General features: G+C 43.2%; 1 protein-coding gene across 1 annotated transcript in view; it reads left to right on the forward strand.

Moving 5' to 3' along the window:
- Positions 1–19,371, forward strand: part of STK32A (serine/threonine kinase 32A) — a 57,478-nt gene that overhangs the window by 11,057 nt on the left and 27,050 nt on the right. Inside the window, exon 4 of the mRNA XM_077824655.1 lies at positions 14,304–14,341. Within this exon, the coding sequence (XP_077680781.1) occupies positions 14,304–14,341 (38 nt within the window). The remainder of the gene's footprint in view (positions 1–14,303; positions 14,342–19,371) is intronic.

Consider the following 19,371-nt stretch of genomic DNA (forward strand, 5'->3'; position numbering starts at 1 on the left):
CTATATAAAACTCACTGTTTTAAGCAAAATAATAGGAATTGGCCAATATGCTGCATTTGTACATCATGGCCATAGTCTCTGCTGGTATAAATGGATGAAACTCCGTTTAAGTCAATAGAGCTATGTCCATTTCTATGAGCAGAGAATTTTTCTCTGTTTCAGTTTATAACAACATCATACTTCTATTACCTCTCATCCTGAATGATCACAAATATCTTTACAAACCTAATAATCTGATATACAAACTGTGCACAGGGTTCAAGTCATTCTACATTGAAATGCATCCACCACAGGGGAGAAGCACAGCCGCTGTTTGTTTTTTCAGTGCACAGCAAATAACGTGCAACAATTTAAGTCAGGAAGTAAAGGATCCACCCTGTGCAATTACAATTGCTTTGGGAGCTTATGTAGATGCCTAGATGCTACAGTGATCGGTGGAGGGGGGGAAGGCATAGAAGTACCAAGAGAGAGAAGTGAAAATGACCTAAAGTAAAATGTAGCTAGGATCTCGGGTAGCACCCTACTCTTGAGAACAGTGCTATGGAATCTTTAATAGCCACACGTTATCCAGACATCGTTTTTACAATTTATCTCACAGATGCCACCTCCATCAACACACAGCTGCCTAATATCATGTTAGGACATTGGTTTGGTACTGACTGAGAGGAACGAGTGTCATCTACTGAATCACTAATGCCAGCCCCTGTGGTGCTCTGTGTTCCTTGGAGCTTTCAATAACTTTAATACAGGGATAGACCACCCTAATGATATCTTACATAAGAACGGCCATACTGGGTCAGACCAATCATCCATCTAATCCAGTATCCTGTCTTCCAACAGTGGACCGTGACAGATGCTTCAGAGGGAATGCACAGGACAGGGTAATTATCGAGTGATCCATCTCATCATCCAGTTCCAGCTTCTATCAGTGAGAAATTTAAGACCCCCAGAGCATGTGGTTGCATTCCTGGCCACCTGGGCTAATAGCTATTGAAAGAGCTATCCTCCATGAAGTTATCTAATTCCTCTTTGAACCCAGTTATACTTTTGGCCTTCACAACATCCCCTGGCAATGAGTTCCACAGGTTGACTGTGCATTGTGTGCAGAAGTACATCCTTATGTTAGTTTTTACCCTGCTGTCTATTAATTTCATTGGGTAACCCCTGGTGCTTGTGTTATGTGATACGGTAAATAACACTCCCTTATTCACTTTCTCCACGACATTCGTGATTTTATGAACTTCTATCATATCCCTGCTTAGTCATCTCTCTTCTAAGCTGATCAGTCCCTGTCTTTTAATTTATTCTCATAGAGAAGCTGTTCCATACCCCTCATCATTTGTTGCCCATCACTGTACCTTTTCCAATTCAAATATATCTTTTTTTGGATGGAGTGACCAGAACTACATGCAGAATTCAAGGTGTGAGTGTACCGTAGATTTATATAGTGGCATTATGGTATATTCTGTCTTATTATCTATCGCTTTCCTGGTGGTTCCTAATATTCCGCTAGCTTTTTTTGATTGCTGCTGCATGTTGAGGAGATGTTTTCAGAGAACTATCCACAATGGCGCCAATATCTCTTTCTTGAATGGTAACAGCTGATTTAGACTCCATAATTTTGTATGTACAGCTGGGATTATGTTTTCCAATGTGCATTACTTTGCACTTATCAACACTGAATTTCATCTGCCATTTTGATGCTGAGTCACCCAGTTTTATGAGATCCCTTTGTAACTCTTTGCAGTCAGTTTTGGACTTACCTATCTTGAGTAATTTTGTATCATTAGCAAATTTTGCTACCTCACTGTTCACCCCCTTTTCCAGATCATTTATGAATATGTTTAACACTTTCACTGGTGCCTCTTAATTTGTTTGACCATATAAATTAATTTGCCTCTCCAAGGCATTGTGATGGCAAAGAATGCAGGGAGGTTTTAATCAGTTAGTTGTAAATGATCATTTGGAATCGCTAGAGGCATAGGTTCCCCTTGTTCTTCCACATGACCTTCTGTTCTGGCAAGAGGCCTGCAACACTAATCATATGTTCCATTCAGTGGAATCTCACTGTTTGTGTATTGTTTTCAAATGACCAGCAGGTGCCTTCTGATTCTTTTGGTTGGCCTTGATAGCACATGAGTTTCTGGTGCAGTGTGTTATTCCAATGACCAGTTCAATAGAAATCCATTAAAGACTTGCAGTCTTTACTCAGGCAAAAAAACCCAATTAATCCAGTGGAATTTTGTTTGAGTAAGGACTGTAGGATTTGGCTTTAAAGGGATAAATTGGTTGCATCAAAGTGTTGTTACTTCCTGCTTCTGCTACTGTATGCATTACCAACATAACACACCAGAGGCCTTTGGAATGAATATCTGTTAATAGGCAACACAGCTAAGGAATATAAAAAAGGGAAGAAGAGAATGAATTTAAATATTGCTACAATAAGATTTATATCATAATAATTCCATGAAATCAGCTCAGCAAGAAACTCTGAGGTGTGAAGCTGTAGAAACAAGGCACTGCACAAAATTTGAATACGATATGATTAAGAACACAATATAGTAACAAAAAAACCCCAACCCAATATGTTAATGATCGTTAAAGTGAGTCAGCGTCACTAGAAAGGGAAGGAGCATCCTACACAGGAGCCAGTGAAGCTTAAAATACCTTTGAGTCTGATGTTTTACAAATGTGACAAACAGAAAAAGGCCTGACTTTCAATATTCTCATAGGAATAATTCATCCCTCAATTAAGAAGAATCCCAGCCCTGTTGAAGAGTTCAGCTCTTTCAGCTTGAGACTGGCTCTGGCATGTTAGAGCTCCTGTTTTGTCAGCAGTTTTATTTTTTTTCTTTCTTTTTCTTTTGTTTGAACACATGCCTGGATTTCTGCTTTGTGATGCGTGGATCTCTCTGCAACCAGGCACAGTTTAGCTGCCCCTTTCAAACTACTTGCCCACAGACACCACTTTGCTCTGGGAAACAAAACTGTAGAGTGGTAATGAGGGTATTGGGTTAACATCTCTACCCGGCAGCTGCTCACCAGCCAACAAATAATGGATGAGTATGAATTACACATTGTGAAGTAGGGGATAAGGTTTCTTTGGTGTGGACGCAGCGGCGAGATGAGGACAGACACATGGATGGATTTTAGTGGCAGCCGGCAACTTTTATTAAACATTAACCAGGGGAGGTGCACAACTTGCCTATTGCCCATAGAGCCAAAAGATGCTCCACATGGCTGCCGTTCCACGTTAAATCCTGGGAGCTGGGGAATGCTGGCCAATTAACAACCCTCCTCACTATCTCCCTCCCTCACTGCTGGGATTGCCCCCTTTCACCGCTGGCCCCAGCAAGTTCCCTCATCTGCTGGTAGGTAGCGTTGCATTTGTACTAGGGACGAAGTGCCAAAGCCTCAGGCCAGTGCCTGGTTTGAGTAGCTGGGCTGGGCATGTGCATAAGGGAGCAGTGGGGAGAAATCCTAACTCCCAGGTTGACGTTGTGACTATAATTTTTGATGTTATTAATTTATTTCTTTATGGTCATTCCGAGAGGCCCCAGTCAAGTGCTAGGGAGTGAACACGTTAGACCAAGAAGATGGGCCTGTCCCAAAGAGTTTACAGTATAAAACAAAAGGTGACAGGCAACAAAGAGACAGTTCACGATTTGTGTGATAAGCAGCGGTCACAGCAGCTGCCCCTTGACTTAACCACTGCTGAGGGCCGTGCATCCAGGTATGGGGCGTTTTAAGAAATTTAAAGGAAGACAATGTAGTGGCCTTGTGGATTTTTTCAGAGAGCTCCTCCCGTACACAAGTGGTAGCATGGGAGAAAGCAAGAAGCAACCCTCTGCTCCCATACATGCTTCCCACTATAGGGTTAGGGGCAGAGGATCCTTGGCTCACTCCTGCAGCGCCCTCACAAGTTGACAAAGCTGTGCTGTGCTCCTCATGAAGGGTTCGCATCACCCTGTGTGCTGCCCAGCACAAAAGAACCACACCAGTCCAACTTTCACAGGAGCCTCCATGGCCATTTTTTGTGGTTAACTTATATCAACAGCTGCTATTGGGACTCAACCCACCTTCTAATGACAATAGAAAAAAACAAAACTAAACCAGTCTGGCCTTGTTTTATCATTCCATCTCTATGAAAATCCACAGTTCATTGGAGGATGGCTAAACACTGCACACATACATGCACTAACTAGGAGTTCCTTGCCTATGGGGGGGAGTTTGCTTACTACCCTACATCAGACCTTTAGCAGAGAGGATATACTCTGGGACAGAAAACATATGCAGCAAAACTATGTCTCTCTTCCCAGTGACAGTTTCCACACACTTTTTTTTCAAATAGACTGCAGAATGCAATGTGTCATTCTGTCTTTCCAGTAGACACTGTTTAGGAATACAGAGATCTAATCCCTAAAATGTGCATTGTAAAAGGAAGAAATACTCACAGAAAACAGGCCTTAATCTAACGTAACTGAAACTTGTGAAGACTAAAGTCCAACAAGTATTTGATTTATTTGCTTCAGGTTTTTCGTATAAATTGCAGTGATGTGCCGACATCTGACCTTGGCTTACACTAGGTCAAGAACTAGCCCGCAGTCAGAAAAGTGACTGCAGGAAATACCATCTCAGGTTCCATATTTGTTCTTTTCAAGTGTCTTCAGAGCAAACACGTGCCATTTACAGATCAAAAGATTATATGTCTATGATCAGCCATCTTGGAGCATGGTCAGCATCCCAGCACATGTGCTGAAGAACTTTCTGCTATCCAGAGGCACTCTCTGCCTCTTTTTAAAGGAAAACAGCAGCGTACATTCCAGCCCATGTTTCCCCACCTGGGCCAGCACAGGATGACTTTTCAAATATATATGAGGCTCTGAACAAATATGTGTCCTGTGTAGCTCCCAAGGTTTAGGGCAAGATGTGGCTCTAAATTAGAAGAAAATTCCCATTTGCCTTCCTTTGCTATCCACTTTCTGCGCTCGCAGTTGAAAGTTACATTACAGTCAGAATTCCAGTGGCATGACCACACCATCTCCAAAGGGCTGGGAATGGCCATCCAGCTGAGCAATAGTGCAGTTGAGCCAGGGCTCCTTAATGCCTTAGAACAAATGCACTAAGCCCTGAAAAAAACAGCCTTTCTGCTCCAGAAACTTTCACAAGAAGCGGAAGCTACCCTTAAGGAGCGTGACATGCAATCAGAGCTGCAGCTGGGGCTGTTAGAGGTACATGTAATACGATGAAACATAGTTGGCCAGTTGCAAGATTTTGCAGGTCATATAATTATCACTGTACCCCGAGGGGATGACATTAAATTGATAGAGTGACTGAGCAGAGGAGTACTGCATCTGTAATTGGGAACCTCAGGAGATGTGCAGATAATTGTTTACTTTGTATGAGCAAAGCTGTGCCAAGGCAGCAAAGACAAAGACTGATGGCTTGAAATGTTGGTGCACGTATTTTTAAGGGAAGTGGAAAATATTAATTAATGCGGAGACATTAGGGACTGATTCTGATCTCACTGACGCTGGTGGGACCCCACAGATTGCATACCAGAGTGAGTGAGATCAGAACTGGACCCAATGGTAATACATCATATTTAACCCTAAATAATTAGTAAAGCTGGTCCAAAAAAAGAAAAACAAATTTTAATTAAATATTTCAAAATTTTGAAGGGGTTTTCATTCAAAGGGGTAGAAAAGGGCCCAGATTATAAAAAACCTTATTGAAAACATGATAGCAGTGGTTATTAAAATTTTTCATTTACCAAGAATCTACACTTTTGACAATCTGGCGTTTATGTTTTAAACTGTGGAGTAGTAGGTACTGTGCACCGTTGCATTGTTTAAGAAAAGAAAAAACCCACCTGCTGCATTTGACCCCAGAAGTGGCATTTCAGTGATGGCGAAGTGATCTTTATAGATCTCTTACCCATCTCACAGGGAGTAGCAACACGTAGTCAGTTGGTGTTTGTGAATCCATGTGAGTTGCTCAGATGAAAGATGCTGTGCTAGTGCAAATGATTAGTATTATGATTATATACATTTTCTTTTTCCCAGATACAGACGACTCTGTGAATCATACTTTTTTTTTAATAGATTACATTTTTAAAAGGCTAAATCCTAGCCCTGTAGATTGTTCTCATTGAAACCGCGGGCCTGGTTGAAAGCACCTGGCAGTTAAAGGGTTAGTTTCATTGTGGCTGAATGGTATTCCTCATGATTTCCATATGCTGTATTAAATTTCAAGGTGCATGGCTCAGTCCCAGAGCAAGTGAGGGATGTGGTGTAATTAGCCTATGAAAACCAGGTAATGTCTTGTAAAGTCAATCAAGTGCATACAGCAGGAATATCAGTTGTGAGTTTTCTCTTGCAGTAGGGAGTATTCCCTTTCTTCACTGGTTATGGAAATAGCTTTTCCCATTGACGAAACAAAATGGAATGTATTTTTTTTAAACAAAGATATTAAACAAACTGTTAAGAGATCACATCTGTAGGGGCACTTCTTTAATGGTGTTTTGTTTTGTTTTGAATGGAAGCAAATTAAAAAAGAAATCCACATATTACAGCAGCCTGTGTATTTTTCATTGGCAAACCAACCTTTACTAAGGACCTTATTTTTGCTCCGTCTATGCAGTGTTGACTTCTCAAATGTTTTATTTTCCTGCTGAAATTCTGTCTTCCACCAGGTGCAGATATTTTCTACTCAGATTCTTTTGTAATTTAACTCTACACTGAGTTTTGTGCATCTCCTTTTCTTCCCTCCTTGTATTTCTCTTATCAGCTCCACTAGAGCTCAGGTGAGATGCATTCAGTAATATGGCCAGGATTGGCAAATGACATAAACTAGGTCTGTCGATTTAATCACAGTTAACTCACATGATTAACTCAAAAAATTAATTGCGATTAATTACAGTTTTAATTGCACCATTAAACAATAGAATACCAATTGAAATTTACTAAAGATTTTGGATGTTTTTCTACATTTTCAAATATATTGATTTCAATTACAACACAGAATACGAAGTGTATAGTGCTCACTGTATATTTATTTTTTATTATAAATATTTGCACTGTAAAAATAAAAAGTATTTTTCAATTCCCTTAATACAAGTACTATACTGCAATCTCTTCTTCATGAAAGTTGACCTTACAAAAGTAGAGTTATGTACAAAAAATAACTGCATTCAAAAATAAAACAATGTAAAACTTTAGAGTCTACAAGTCCACTCAGTCCTACTTCTTGCGCAGCCAATCGCTAAGAGAAACAAGTTTGTTTACATTTATGGGAGATAATGCATGGCGTGATATAAGGGGCACCGCTGGCTCCCCCGACCCTCAGTTCCTCCTTGCCTTTAGTGATGGTGCTAGAATGCCTGCTGCTTCGGCTACCATTGTTTCATTCTCTGTTGTTGCGAACTTTGAAAACCTATATATAGTTAGTAGTTTATTAGTTACCCTTAGTAGTAGTTCTCAATTCTTCGTTAGTCCAGAACGGACTCAGCCAGGGGACGGGGCATACCACGTTTGCCAGGGTTGAAGCCCTGTGATCACTGCAAACAGCCTATGCCCATCAGCCATCCACATACCAGATGCCTAAGGTGTTTAGGCAAAGGGCACATAAGCGACAAGTGCCATATCTGCAAGTCCTTTAAACCTAGGACAAAGAAGGAGCGCGATATCCATCTAAAAGCACGCCTAATGGAGTTGGCACTCACTCAGACACCGGGGCAGCAGTCCAACTCCGCACTGAGCACCGTGACCTCTGTGCGCAGTGTTCCCCCGGCGCCGTCCACGAGCTGGCATTGGTCACCCTCCACGGCTCCGGTCACAAAGCCGAAAAAGACTGTGGGGGAAGATCTCCTACCTCCTGTAAGGGAAAGGAGAGGGCTGGGGGTGAGCCAAGACCCGTACCAGGCAAGGCCCCCTTTGGGAAGTTGGGCCTCAGCTCAAGTCAAGCGGTGCAGCCCATCCCATACTTCGCCTGCGACTCTGGATAGCAGTGCAGGCCCCAGCCAGCTTCCAGTACTGTCGATGCCTGAAGCCCTTCAAGTAGCTCAGGAGATCCTGACGCTCCCAGTGCTGCCCACACTGGCTCCAGCAATACCCTGGGGAGCAAGCTGCTGGACCACCAGTGGAAGTGGAGGTTCCATGGCACTGGCATCGTCCTAGTTATCGCCAGACGAGGCTATCATGGGGCCCCCTTACCCAGTTCCTCAGGACATAGCTGCAGACTTCTTCTGGCGCTGGTGGGTGCTCGACCCCCCTCTGCTCTTGGCCCCGCCCCGACTCCACCCCTGACCCACCCCCACCCCCATTCCAACCCCTTCCCCAAAGTCCCCGCCCCAACTCCGCCCCCTCCCTGCCCCATTAGACTCCTTCCCCAAATCCCCGCCCCGGCCCCGCCTCTTCCCCACCTCCTTCCCTGAGTGCGCCACGTTCCCGCTCCTCCCCCTCCCTCCCGGAGCTTGCTACAGCTATATGGTGGCGGCAAGTGCTGGGAGGGAGGGAGAAGTGGAGACGCGGTGCACTGGGAGGAGACATTGGAGGAGGTGAGGCGGGGGGGCAGGGCGGGGAGCTTGGCTGCCGGTGGATGCAGAGCACCCACTAATTTTTCCCTGTGGGTGCTCTAGCCCCGGAGCACCCACGGAGTCTGCGCCTATGCCTCAGGATGTCACAACAGCGCACCAGGAACTTTTGAAGAGGGTCGCTTCCAACCTGGGGCTTCAGGCAGAGGAATTGGAAGAGCCCTCGGACTCTCTGTTTGATATTCTCTGCTCCTCGACTCCTGCCAGGGTGGCTCTACCCCTTCATGAAGGGGTTTCCAAGATCACTAATGCCCTGTGGCAGACTCCCCTCTTCCCTGGCCCCTGTCTCTAAGAGGGCCGAGCACAACTACCTTGTGCTGACCAAGGGGCATGATATATACTCCCACCCTGCCCTCAATTCCTTTGTGGTCGAGGCAGTTAACCACAAGGAGAGGCAAGGACAACCCAGAGCCACCTCCAAAAATAAAGACTCAAGGAGGCTGGATCTTTTTTGATATAAGATTTATTGGTCTTCCAGCCTTCAGCTCTGAGTGGCCAAACCCTCCTTGGCCAATATGACTTCAATATGTAGCAAACCATGGTCAAGTTCGAAGGGTCGCTCCCCGAGGCTTCCAAGAATGAGTTATGAGCGATCCTTGATGAGGGCACGACCACGGCCGGGGGGCCCTCCAGGCAGCATCAGACCATGGTTTCCGCTAACTCCATATGGCAAGCCTTCTGCTGCTCTTCTCTGGGTTGTCCTCCGAGACCCAACCGTCAATGCAGGACTTGCCCTTCGACGTCTGAGCCCTATTTGTGGAGCAAACGCACAGCAAGTTGCATGGCCTTAAGGACTCCCGCACCACCCCAAAAACCCTGGGTCTCTACATCCCAGCCCCGGTGCGTAAGTGGTTCAAACCACAGCAGCCTCAGGGCCAGGAGAGCCAGACTCGGCAGTACTAGCCCCACAAATGAGCCATGGGCTACAAGCGCTGTCCGAGCCACCCGCCTCCACCCTCTGCCCGGTCAGGCTTGACCCGTACCAAGTAAGGGGCCAAATGGTCATTTTGAGGGTGTGCTCAAAGGCAACCTACCAGACTGTTCCCTGGATCCCTCTGTCCCAGTGTTCTCCAACTGCCTTTCCCTTTTCCTCCATGCCCGGACAGTTATAACCTTGGAATGTTGGGTCCTCAGCACAGTGGAGCAGGATTATACCCTCCAGTTCCTTTATACCCCCCTTCCCACCCGCCTTCCCCGTTCCTCTGAACGTGGCATCTCTCCCTCGCGTTTTTCCATACAGGCTGTCCTGTCTAGACTACCTGGTCCGTTTGAGGAACCAGGGCCTGGCACTCTCTTCCATTAGAGTGCATCTTATGGCCATCTCTGCTTTTCACCCACTGATCCAAGGACAGATGGTGTTTTCCCATGACAGGATGGTCAGATTCTTGAGAGGGTTCGAGAGACTCTTCCCGCAGGTACAGACTTCTGTCCCGCAGTGGGATCTTAACTTTGTCCTCTCTAGGCTCACCGGCTTGCCCTTTGAGCCACTGGGTTCCTGCTCCCTTTCCCACCTGTCATGGAAGGCTGCGTTCCTGGTGGTGGCAATGTTGGTGAGACGAGTCTCTGAGATTAAAGCCTTGACATCAGAACCACCATACACGGCCTTCTACAAAGATAAGGTTCAGTTGCGGCCCCACCCGGCCTTCCTGCCAAAGATGGTTCTATATTCCATGTTAACCAGGACATCTCGCTCCTGGTGCTCTGCCCCAAACTGCACCGGGCCAGTGAAGAAAGGCGTCTTCATGCCCTGGATGTCCAGAGGGCCTCGTCTTTTTACTTTGAACGTACCAAGCCTTTCTGTAAATCAACTCAGCTCTTCATCGCTACAGCGGATAGGATGAAGGGTCTTCCGGTGTCTACGTAGAAGATTTCCAATGGATCACCTCGTGCATAAGGACCGGTTATGACCTGGCAGAGGTTCTGCTGCCGCTGATGGTTAGAGCCCACTCAATGAGAGCGCGGGCGTCTATAGCGGCTTTCCTGGTGCACATCCCAATCCAGGACATCTGTAGAGTTGCAACGTGGTCCTCTGTCCATATGTTCATGGCTCATTATGCCATCAGTCAGCAGGCCTGGGACGACGCTGGGTTCGGCAGAGCTGTGTTGCAATCTACATGTCCATTAACTCCTACTCACTTCCAGGAGTACTGCTTGGGAGTCACCTAATATGGAATGGACATGAGCAATCACTTGAAGGAGAAAAGACAGTTACATTTTCCGTAACTGGTGTTCTTCGAGATGTGTTGCTCATGTCCATTCCACAACCCTCCCTCCTTCCCCACTGTTGGAGTTTCCGGCAAGAAGGAACTGAGGGTGTGGGGAGCCAGTGGTGCCCCTTATACTGCGCCGTACAGGCACCACTCCAGAGGGTGCCAGAGCTGGTCCCCTACGGATACTGTTAAGGGAAAAACTTCCGGCACCAGTGCGTGTGTTGAGCGCACACACCTAATACGGAGTGGACATAAGAAACACATCTCGAAGAACACTGGAAAAGGTAACTGTCTTTTATCTGTGTAGGTTCAGGTTATTTTATTGTTATTTCACCCTTCATCAACCATAATTGCATTGGTTTCATAAAATTAAAAGCAATGAAATAAAAACCACCACTTGAAGAAATTTACATTGCTCTTCAAGAGCCATTAAGTACGTCGTGAAATTCGATTCATCCTTTTGTGTGGGGTAAAAGTCTTTAGCTCCTGCCCCCTGTCATTTTTTGCTTTGCAGTTTTCATAGCTGCCATATTAGAGAATATCACACGGTTACTAGCAACTATTTCCCTACTTCTGGGAAACTCTTACACCATCTGGCTGGGAATTCCCTTTTGGCCATTCCTCCTGATAAACATATTTATGAATAGTCAACCTTCTGAGCAATCGAAAAAGCCATAACACAGCTAGAAAATTCAGGCTTTGAAACAATTACAAAAACTCTTATGATTAGAGAAGTAATTAACCCAGTTTCATGAGGATAAACACTGTCCTATGGTTCTTGAAACTTTGTAAAGTGCATGGACCACTGTGTTCCCTTCTAACTCTTCCCTTGATATCAAGGGCTTCTTCTGTTCTCCTCTCTTTCTCCTCTGAAAGTATAGCTGCTGTTGATTTTATTCACGGCGTAGTGTTGTCAAGAATATTCCAGGCTTAGTGATTAGCTGTATTCTCCTCCTTATGGGTTGAAATTCCCCCCTGTGCGAAGGGCCAGTATAAATCCTGTGTCTGATTTAAGCCTTGTTTTGGAGGATTAACAGGGCATATGCATCAATTAAATTCCATTTCTGGGCCTCTCAACGGGTGATTTTTACCCATGGACAGGGATGGAGTGTGGAACTAGTTCCAGGTGGTACATATCTGTCCCTTTTTTAGATTTGGGCCTAGAGCACTAAGTTCAGATTCAAATCCACTGAAAGTTTGGACTTGTGTTATCCAGGGTTTTGGTTTGGGCCATTCTTTTTTTCCCATCAGTAAAATATTTATTCCAAAAATTAACTACTTTTAGGATATATATTCCTTATGATTGCAATATAATTAATGTTAAACCAAAATGGGCTTACATAACTAGGCACTCACTTCTAAAATGTAATGGATGAAAGCAGAAACGATTCCAGTGCATTTTCTAACCTGTTTTGCCCTCTGCAGCTCAGCTTTTAAAATGTCTGCCAAAGTGTGACAGGGCATGTTTTAAAATGTTTCATATTTTTCATTTCATCATTTGAAAACTTTGAATAAATGTAGGTCTTCCTGAATAACTACACTGTCATACTGCAGTGTAGTTTTCTATTGCAAACTCTTGGTGGGTACTGTCTGGCCAGAGAGGGGTAACTGGTTCAGAGTTTATGGGCGGATAGTGTCTAAAGTATCACCCTACTAAAACCTGTTGAACAGCCATAAACCTCTGAAAAACTGGTGAACATTTCTTGGCAAAATTTTACAAGGAAACATTTGTTCTTACATTTCAGGAAATTTTGCACTCTGCTTTTTAGTTTGTGAAATTCAATCAAAGGGTTATTTTTACATCAAAACATGAAAAAATGTTGAATTTGGGATGTCAGATTTTGAATTCACCAATTGATTTGAATGCTCTAATTTTTGTTTGGAATGGGCTCATTTTAAAGGGGGACACTTTTAAGCAAAGCAGTGCAATTTTTACACCAATTTTCAAATTCATAATGAAATTTTCATAGTGAAAAAAGTCATTTAAGAGATCACTGAGAAAGTTGTGCAGCAGCTTAGTTACTCGTTTTAAAACCTCGCCAAGATATCCCACAAATAAAACATGCATCTGCCATGAAGAGTGGTTATTTTTAAGGAAGAGGGCATTGGTTTCAGATATGAAAACCGCGGTGTGAAAACTGAATATGAAGCAGAAAGCTGTACATCCTGACTCTGCTTGATTAGCGTCTCCTGTTCGGGTCTGCTTTATGCCAATCAGAATGTTCTGAAGTAAACAGAGCTTTTGCACTTTTAGAGCCTTCCTATGATTACACCTGACAGAAAGGGGAAAACTTCTGCTTTTCTTTTTTTGTTCCAAAATATGATTCTATAATGTGATTGAATGCTTCTTAGTACAATACTGTGACACACTGGGGAATAGGTCTGTGTCTAATTATGAATTCTGTTTGGTTTCATGAACACTATTTGTAATTGTAACAATCATTGTGAATTAGACCATCCATTTTGTAGTAAGGACTTGACATTTAGTGGGGAAATTATGTCTGGAAAGCATGGGTAATGGAGTGGAAAATTTGTGGATGACACCAAGCTGGGAGGAATTGCAAGCACTTTGGAGGGCAGGATTAGAATTCAAAATGACCTTGACAAATGGGAGAATCAGTCTGAATATCAGTAAGATGAAACTCAATAAAGACGAGTAAAACAGTTAGAACGGAAAAATCAAATGCACAGCTACAAAATGGGGAATAACTGGCTAGGTGATAGAACTGCTGAAAAAGATCTGAGGGTTGTAGTGGATCCCAAATTGAATATGAGTCAACAATGTGATGCAGTTGCAAAAAAAAGGCTAATAGCATTTTGGGGTGTATTAGCAGGAGTGTCGTATGTCTATGGTAAAAATGTTGAAGCAAGTAGAAGGCTGTGGCACTGGTTTCAGGGTCTAGGTGGCTGGACTGTAAGGTCACACTGAATGTGTGGCAGACATGGGGTCTGCACCTGGAGAGTGCACCTGAGAGACCCAGAGCTAGGAATAGTGATCAGTCGCTGTCCAGACCCAGGAAGCTTAGCAGCACGTGAGATTCAGCAGTTGGATTCCCCTCACAACAGACTGGTGTCCGTTCTGAGAGCAGGACTGGACTAGAATCTAGCAAATACTACTTCCGATGAAAACAAAGCTAATAGTAAAAAGAACCACTCACATCTAGCTGGACTATCAAGAACCAGACACTGCAAACCAAAGCAGCCACATGATCATATCATAGGAACTCTAGTCCTCCCTTTCCTTCTTTATCATCATTAATCTAATTATGTCTAAATTAAGGATCACCGGCTCACAGAGGAAGAAATACAGAATAATCCCACCCCAGAAGGTTTCTGGGATACCAGGCCTCTTACTCCTGCCTGTAAAATGCCAGTAAACTTGGGTGCTTTATAAATGATAATAATATATCTTGCACAAACCTTTCCCTAGGCTTGTACAGTCACATTATGTATCACCATTCTATGCTGATATCCCTTTTTCCCTTCTCTGTCATTTCTAGGGACATGAAGCCTGACAACATCTTACTGGATGAGCATGGTAAGTGCCAGTTGTTTTGCGGTAACTGGAACATGTGCACGTACAGAGCAGCACAGAGCGGGTGACTTGAAATGGGTACCTTCCAGCCTGGATTTGGAGCCTGGTATTATGCAATGTGTTGTGTTGTTCCTGTCCCAAACTGCTTACAATCTAACAAGACTGTCTTTTGTATTTTGTTTGTCTTCACCTGCTTTCTGTAAAGTAACATCATGTAATCTTCTGGTGCTATACAATTCTATGCTGTTGAACTATATGGCTTTCTTCTACATTAATGTCCCATAATTTACCTAGTCTATTCTTAAATACTTCCAGTTATTGTAATTCAGTGACATTTCTAGAAGTCATTATTATAGGTGACATAATTAGTGCTGCCTAGAGTTGATTGACTGACACTTCTCCTTAGAAGATCCTGTTTTCAGCTGCTTATAACTTTATCAAACTTCAACCATTTGGGCTGAAATTTTCCATGCCAGATCATGTAATAATAGACTGTATCATAATACAGACACACAAAGAGGGGATGATGGGTTGCACAGGCAACCTTAATTCTGTCATTTCCTAACTTTTGAGTGCTTAACTTTGCAACCTTAATGTTCTTTTAATGTAGTTTTTTGTTTATATTGTAGATACAGATTTTAATCCTGGAATCTTTACTTAAGCCTCTCTCAGGCAAAACTTCACATGAACTCCTGTATTACTCTCTACACTTTTTTTTACTCTGACAAAAGTCCCATTGAAAATGTCTGATATTTTTCTGCTTTTAAAATGTCAAATATCTGCTGAAAATCCTTGTAACCGGCTCATTTGTGAGAAATCTTTATTCGCACTTGCGTAAGCTACTTGTATAGTAAAAAGTTGTTGCAGAGAGCCTAGAATATATGAACGTCATTATCACTTCACAGGTTTGATGGGTTTTGGTGCAGATGCTGAAATTCCTAGAGAACTGCCATTGTTTTAGCTTGTAACTAGCTTTGCCTGGCATTACCACCTGTCCCCAGACTGTACGTGTTTTGCATATGACCTCTAATTTCAAAGTGCTGGATAATTATTTATTTAAGAACTGTCAGGAAAGCTTTCCCTGCCTTCCTTTACAAATACACATCTCTCCCTGTCTCACTCAGGGATTTCCTTCTGCCTCCTCAGACACAGGTGACATAAATAAACGGGCCATATTCTCTCTCTCTCTCTGCCCCGCATTCCAATCCAGCCCATTTGGATTCCTCAGACGGCACAAGTGGTCACCTATTGGCAATATCTAAGAATGCTTCTGGTGGTGGGGAGCTGCCAGCTAGCATTGGAGCTGGCTCCTACATCACCCTCTCCTCCTTGTCCTAGAGCGGGGAAGCCAGGTCCAGAAGAGACAGTATTGGAGGGGGGAAGGCAAGTTGACTGCTCCATTCTGGCAGTTCTTATCTAGTTGACTGTCCCTTGGTGACTGTTGCGAATGGTCAAAAGTGCTACTCTGGCCTATATTGAGACCACGGTTTGAGCTGTGAAGGGTAGATATGTGCTGCCTAATGTGTGCACTTTAATTGAATTCTTGTGGTACATCAAATTAGAACTGGTCAGGAAATGTCATTTTTATTCCCTTGAATTTCAAATTCTGTTGAAATTTTCCATCAAAAGTCCGTTTTCCTTAAACCCCCCCCCCCCCCCCCAAGTTGGTCAAAATTGAACATTTCCTATGGAAATTACTGCTTTGACGACAAAAAGCCATTTTTCACTGACAAATGTTTCAAATGACAAATTTCAATTATCTCTACATAAAATATTAAAATTAATCCATTGATATGTGCACAGAAATTTGATTCAATAGCTTTGTGCACTTAAGGGCTCTTTAATCAAGCGGAGGAAGGCATAACAAGAACTAATGTCTGGAAGTTAAAACCAGACAAACCTCAGATTAGAAAAATTTGTGCCGTCTTTAACATTGAGGGTGATTAACCAGTGCAACAAACTAGCAAGGGAAGGGTGGATTCTTTGTTTCTTGATGTCTTCAAATCAAGACTTGGATGCCTTTCCGGAAGACATGTTTTATCTCAATACAAGAGTAACTGGGTGAAGTTCTATGGCCTGTGTTATACAGGAGGTCAGACTAGATGTAATTGTTCCATCTGTTCTTAAAATATATGAACAATCAACATTTCATCTTTGGCTTTGGGACTGCTGAGGGATATCTTTGGGGGATATTTTATCAGCTTCCTTTTGTCTTTGCAAACGGTCAGCCCAGTAGAACACCTGTTTCTGTTCATTTTCTTGTATGATTGTAGGTAGGGGGTGAAGTTCACTTCCGAGGAGCTGATGCTGTTATCCCCGATTGCAAGAGTGATGGAGTATTTTGACAGTCTGACCCAGTAGGTGTCAGTCAGAGATGGCGTTCGACTCTAAGTGGTGCCTTTGTTCTCATGTTCCTCTTGTTGTCCATATGCAGCCCAGCGCATTGGGGTTTTTACTTCTTTCAGTGGGTAAGCTTCTGAGTTCCCACCTCTCCCAATGAAATTGGTGGCAATTAAAAGTGCTCATCACCTCGCAGGATTGGGTTTTACAGGGTCAAATTACAGAGAGGCCTGAGCACTAAATTCAGATCCAAAGCTGGGTTAAATATTTCCCAGTACAAAGTGGTGCATGGATCTGGGATTGTGTTCTGCTTGGTATCATAACTGCTAACTTCCTTAATGTCTGTGCATTTGGGGTTGTTTTTTTTGGCCCCATCTCTCATTCACTCTGAAATTTTAATTGGTTTCAGGTTGATGTTGGGTTTGTTTCAGCGTGTTCTTTTCTGGAGTTGTGCCCTTAACTCCAGTGCCCTCCTGACTGTGACTTTCTGCTCTGTGGTTTCTCTCGCTGTGTTTGCTTCGCCATGGCAGTAGAGGTGTGTAATTCTATTCATGCGTGCAAAAAGCTTTTTACCTGCAGTTCACATTTGTTTTCCCCTGAGCAATTGTTCTTGCAGCATCTGCATCTATATTTAGACTGGTAGATCATGCTTGTTTTCCAGTGGCTCTTCCCCTTTGGGACCGAGCTGCACACTTCAGTTCCATCTTACGTGTTTGCCAGGTTTGTGCCCGCACTACATGGGTACAGTCAGAGAAAGCTCTGTCTTCGGTTCACAGATGTTCTTTCAATTTTTTGTTGTTTTGGTTCTTCCTGTAGGTGTAAGGGTCAGATTCTGAAAGGCATTTAAGTGCTTAAAGATGCAAATAGGTGCTTCTGAAAGTCCCACTAGTCACCTAGCTGCTTCTTTAGGCACCTAAATACCTTTAAAAAATCTGGCCTTAAGTGTATTAATTTAGATTCTGCTTGCCATCTGTCTAGCTTTGGGCATCCATTCAGTGCAATGCAGGCCTTTGGCCAAACTGCACATCTGTGAAATATATTTCAACTACTAAGCTCTTCTTCCACGTGGAAAGAGATTAGTGTTTGGGTTACAAAGGGCACAGACATTTTTATTGATTTTGACCTTTAACTGGGCCAAGAATCCCTGACTATTCTGTAATCATCATTTTGTCTTTGTAGATAGGGCTTTCTTTTGTAGATTTTACTTATTCCTGATCAATGGACATACCTATTATCACATTACACATTAAAATAATTGTATTGCCTTGACTTGAATAAACTGAATATACATACGCAATATTTTTGCAACTACTGTAATTTGGTTCACTGTCTGTAAGGAGATGTTATGCATTGGAGATGAAATTCAGCCCAGTGCAGAGGGCTGGGTGAAGCTCTATGTAGCACTGAAGTTCCAGCCAAGGACCTATGTTGGGGCTTAAATGGCATAGGCTTTTTGCACAGGGACCTGTGTAGTCCCTAGAAGGGCCAATTCATCTCCCACTCAGGTCAGTGGACTTCAGTAAGAGTTGGATTGAGCCCTAGGAAAGAAGCCTCTTTCAACACCTGGTGATCATTAAATAATGATTCCAAGCTTAAGGTGATAGCTCTTGGATCAAAGAAACAGCAGGTTCATCTGAGAATGAAAGAATCCAACTAATGTAAATTTGCAGGAATCATGATGGTTTAAAAGGATTTGCTTAGTTTTACTACACTAACAAAACGAAGACAGAAGTGTCTCGTAATGGCCTCCGCTCACTTCTGTTTCCTCTGTTGCAGCCAGGAATTTCTGCTTCTCACATGGTTTGACACTGAATTATACTAGTTCATCCTATCTCATATATAAAATCAGGAGATCCTAGCATGTAGCCAAGATCCTTCCCTGGTAACACCAGTCTGGGATTTACCCGTAACTGTCCACGGTGAACTGTGCTAGCAAGCCATGAATACTAATTTGAACTTTTAGTTTTTAGACTTAAAACATCCTGTTCACACTCCTGGGGTTTCTTAACTCTTAAATTCCAGCAACAGCCATAGATGGCATGAACAGACTGCTTTCCTTCCAAATATTAGGCTGTAGCTACATCTCCAGCCTCAAATATTGAGGATTGAATGACATAGTTTATTACGTCAGGTGACGCTGCAACATTTTTGGCTTTTAGAACCCTGCTTCCAGCTTAGTATTCCAATCGATCTGAGCTCTTGAGAGGCTAAAAGTTTAGGAAACTTGATGTGTTTAAATTAATCCCTTCAAATAAATGATATATCCAGAGGAGCATGGATTTTGGCTCAGAATATCAATGTCTGAATAATAATTAATAATAGCATATATAATTCATATATATGTGATTTCCTGCAAAGAGGAGATGAGAGTGGGAAAGAGAATGAAAGCTGACACAACCAAGCATTTGTCTCATCTCTACACAGCTCCTCCTTCAAGTGCTCTCCAAGAATTCAGTGCTGGGGTTTTCTTTTTGGAGTGGGAAAGGTGGTCTGGCTGATCTTGGAAGGCTGTTGAATTGGTAAAGGCAACACATATTCTGTCTGCTAATTAGTTGGTGGCTGAAAAATGCACTCTGACATCTCAGTCATGTTCTTCCAGCATTGCAGATGGCAGGCCAGAGGGACAATGGCTCCTCAAGCTTTACTTTCTTCCGTCAAAATCAAGCCAGACTGAAGCCTCACAACATCCAGAA

The sequence above is a fragment of the Eretmochelys imbricata genome, chromosome 8, assembly GCF_965152235.1.
Source record: "Eretmochelys imbricata isolate rEreImb1 chromosome 8, rEreImb1.hap1, whole genome shotgun sequence".
In the NCBI taxonomy this organism is placed as follows: Eukaryota; Metazoa; Chordata; order Testudines; family Cheloniidae; genus Eretmochelys; species Eretmochelys imbricata.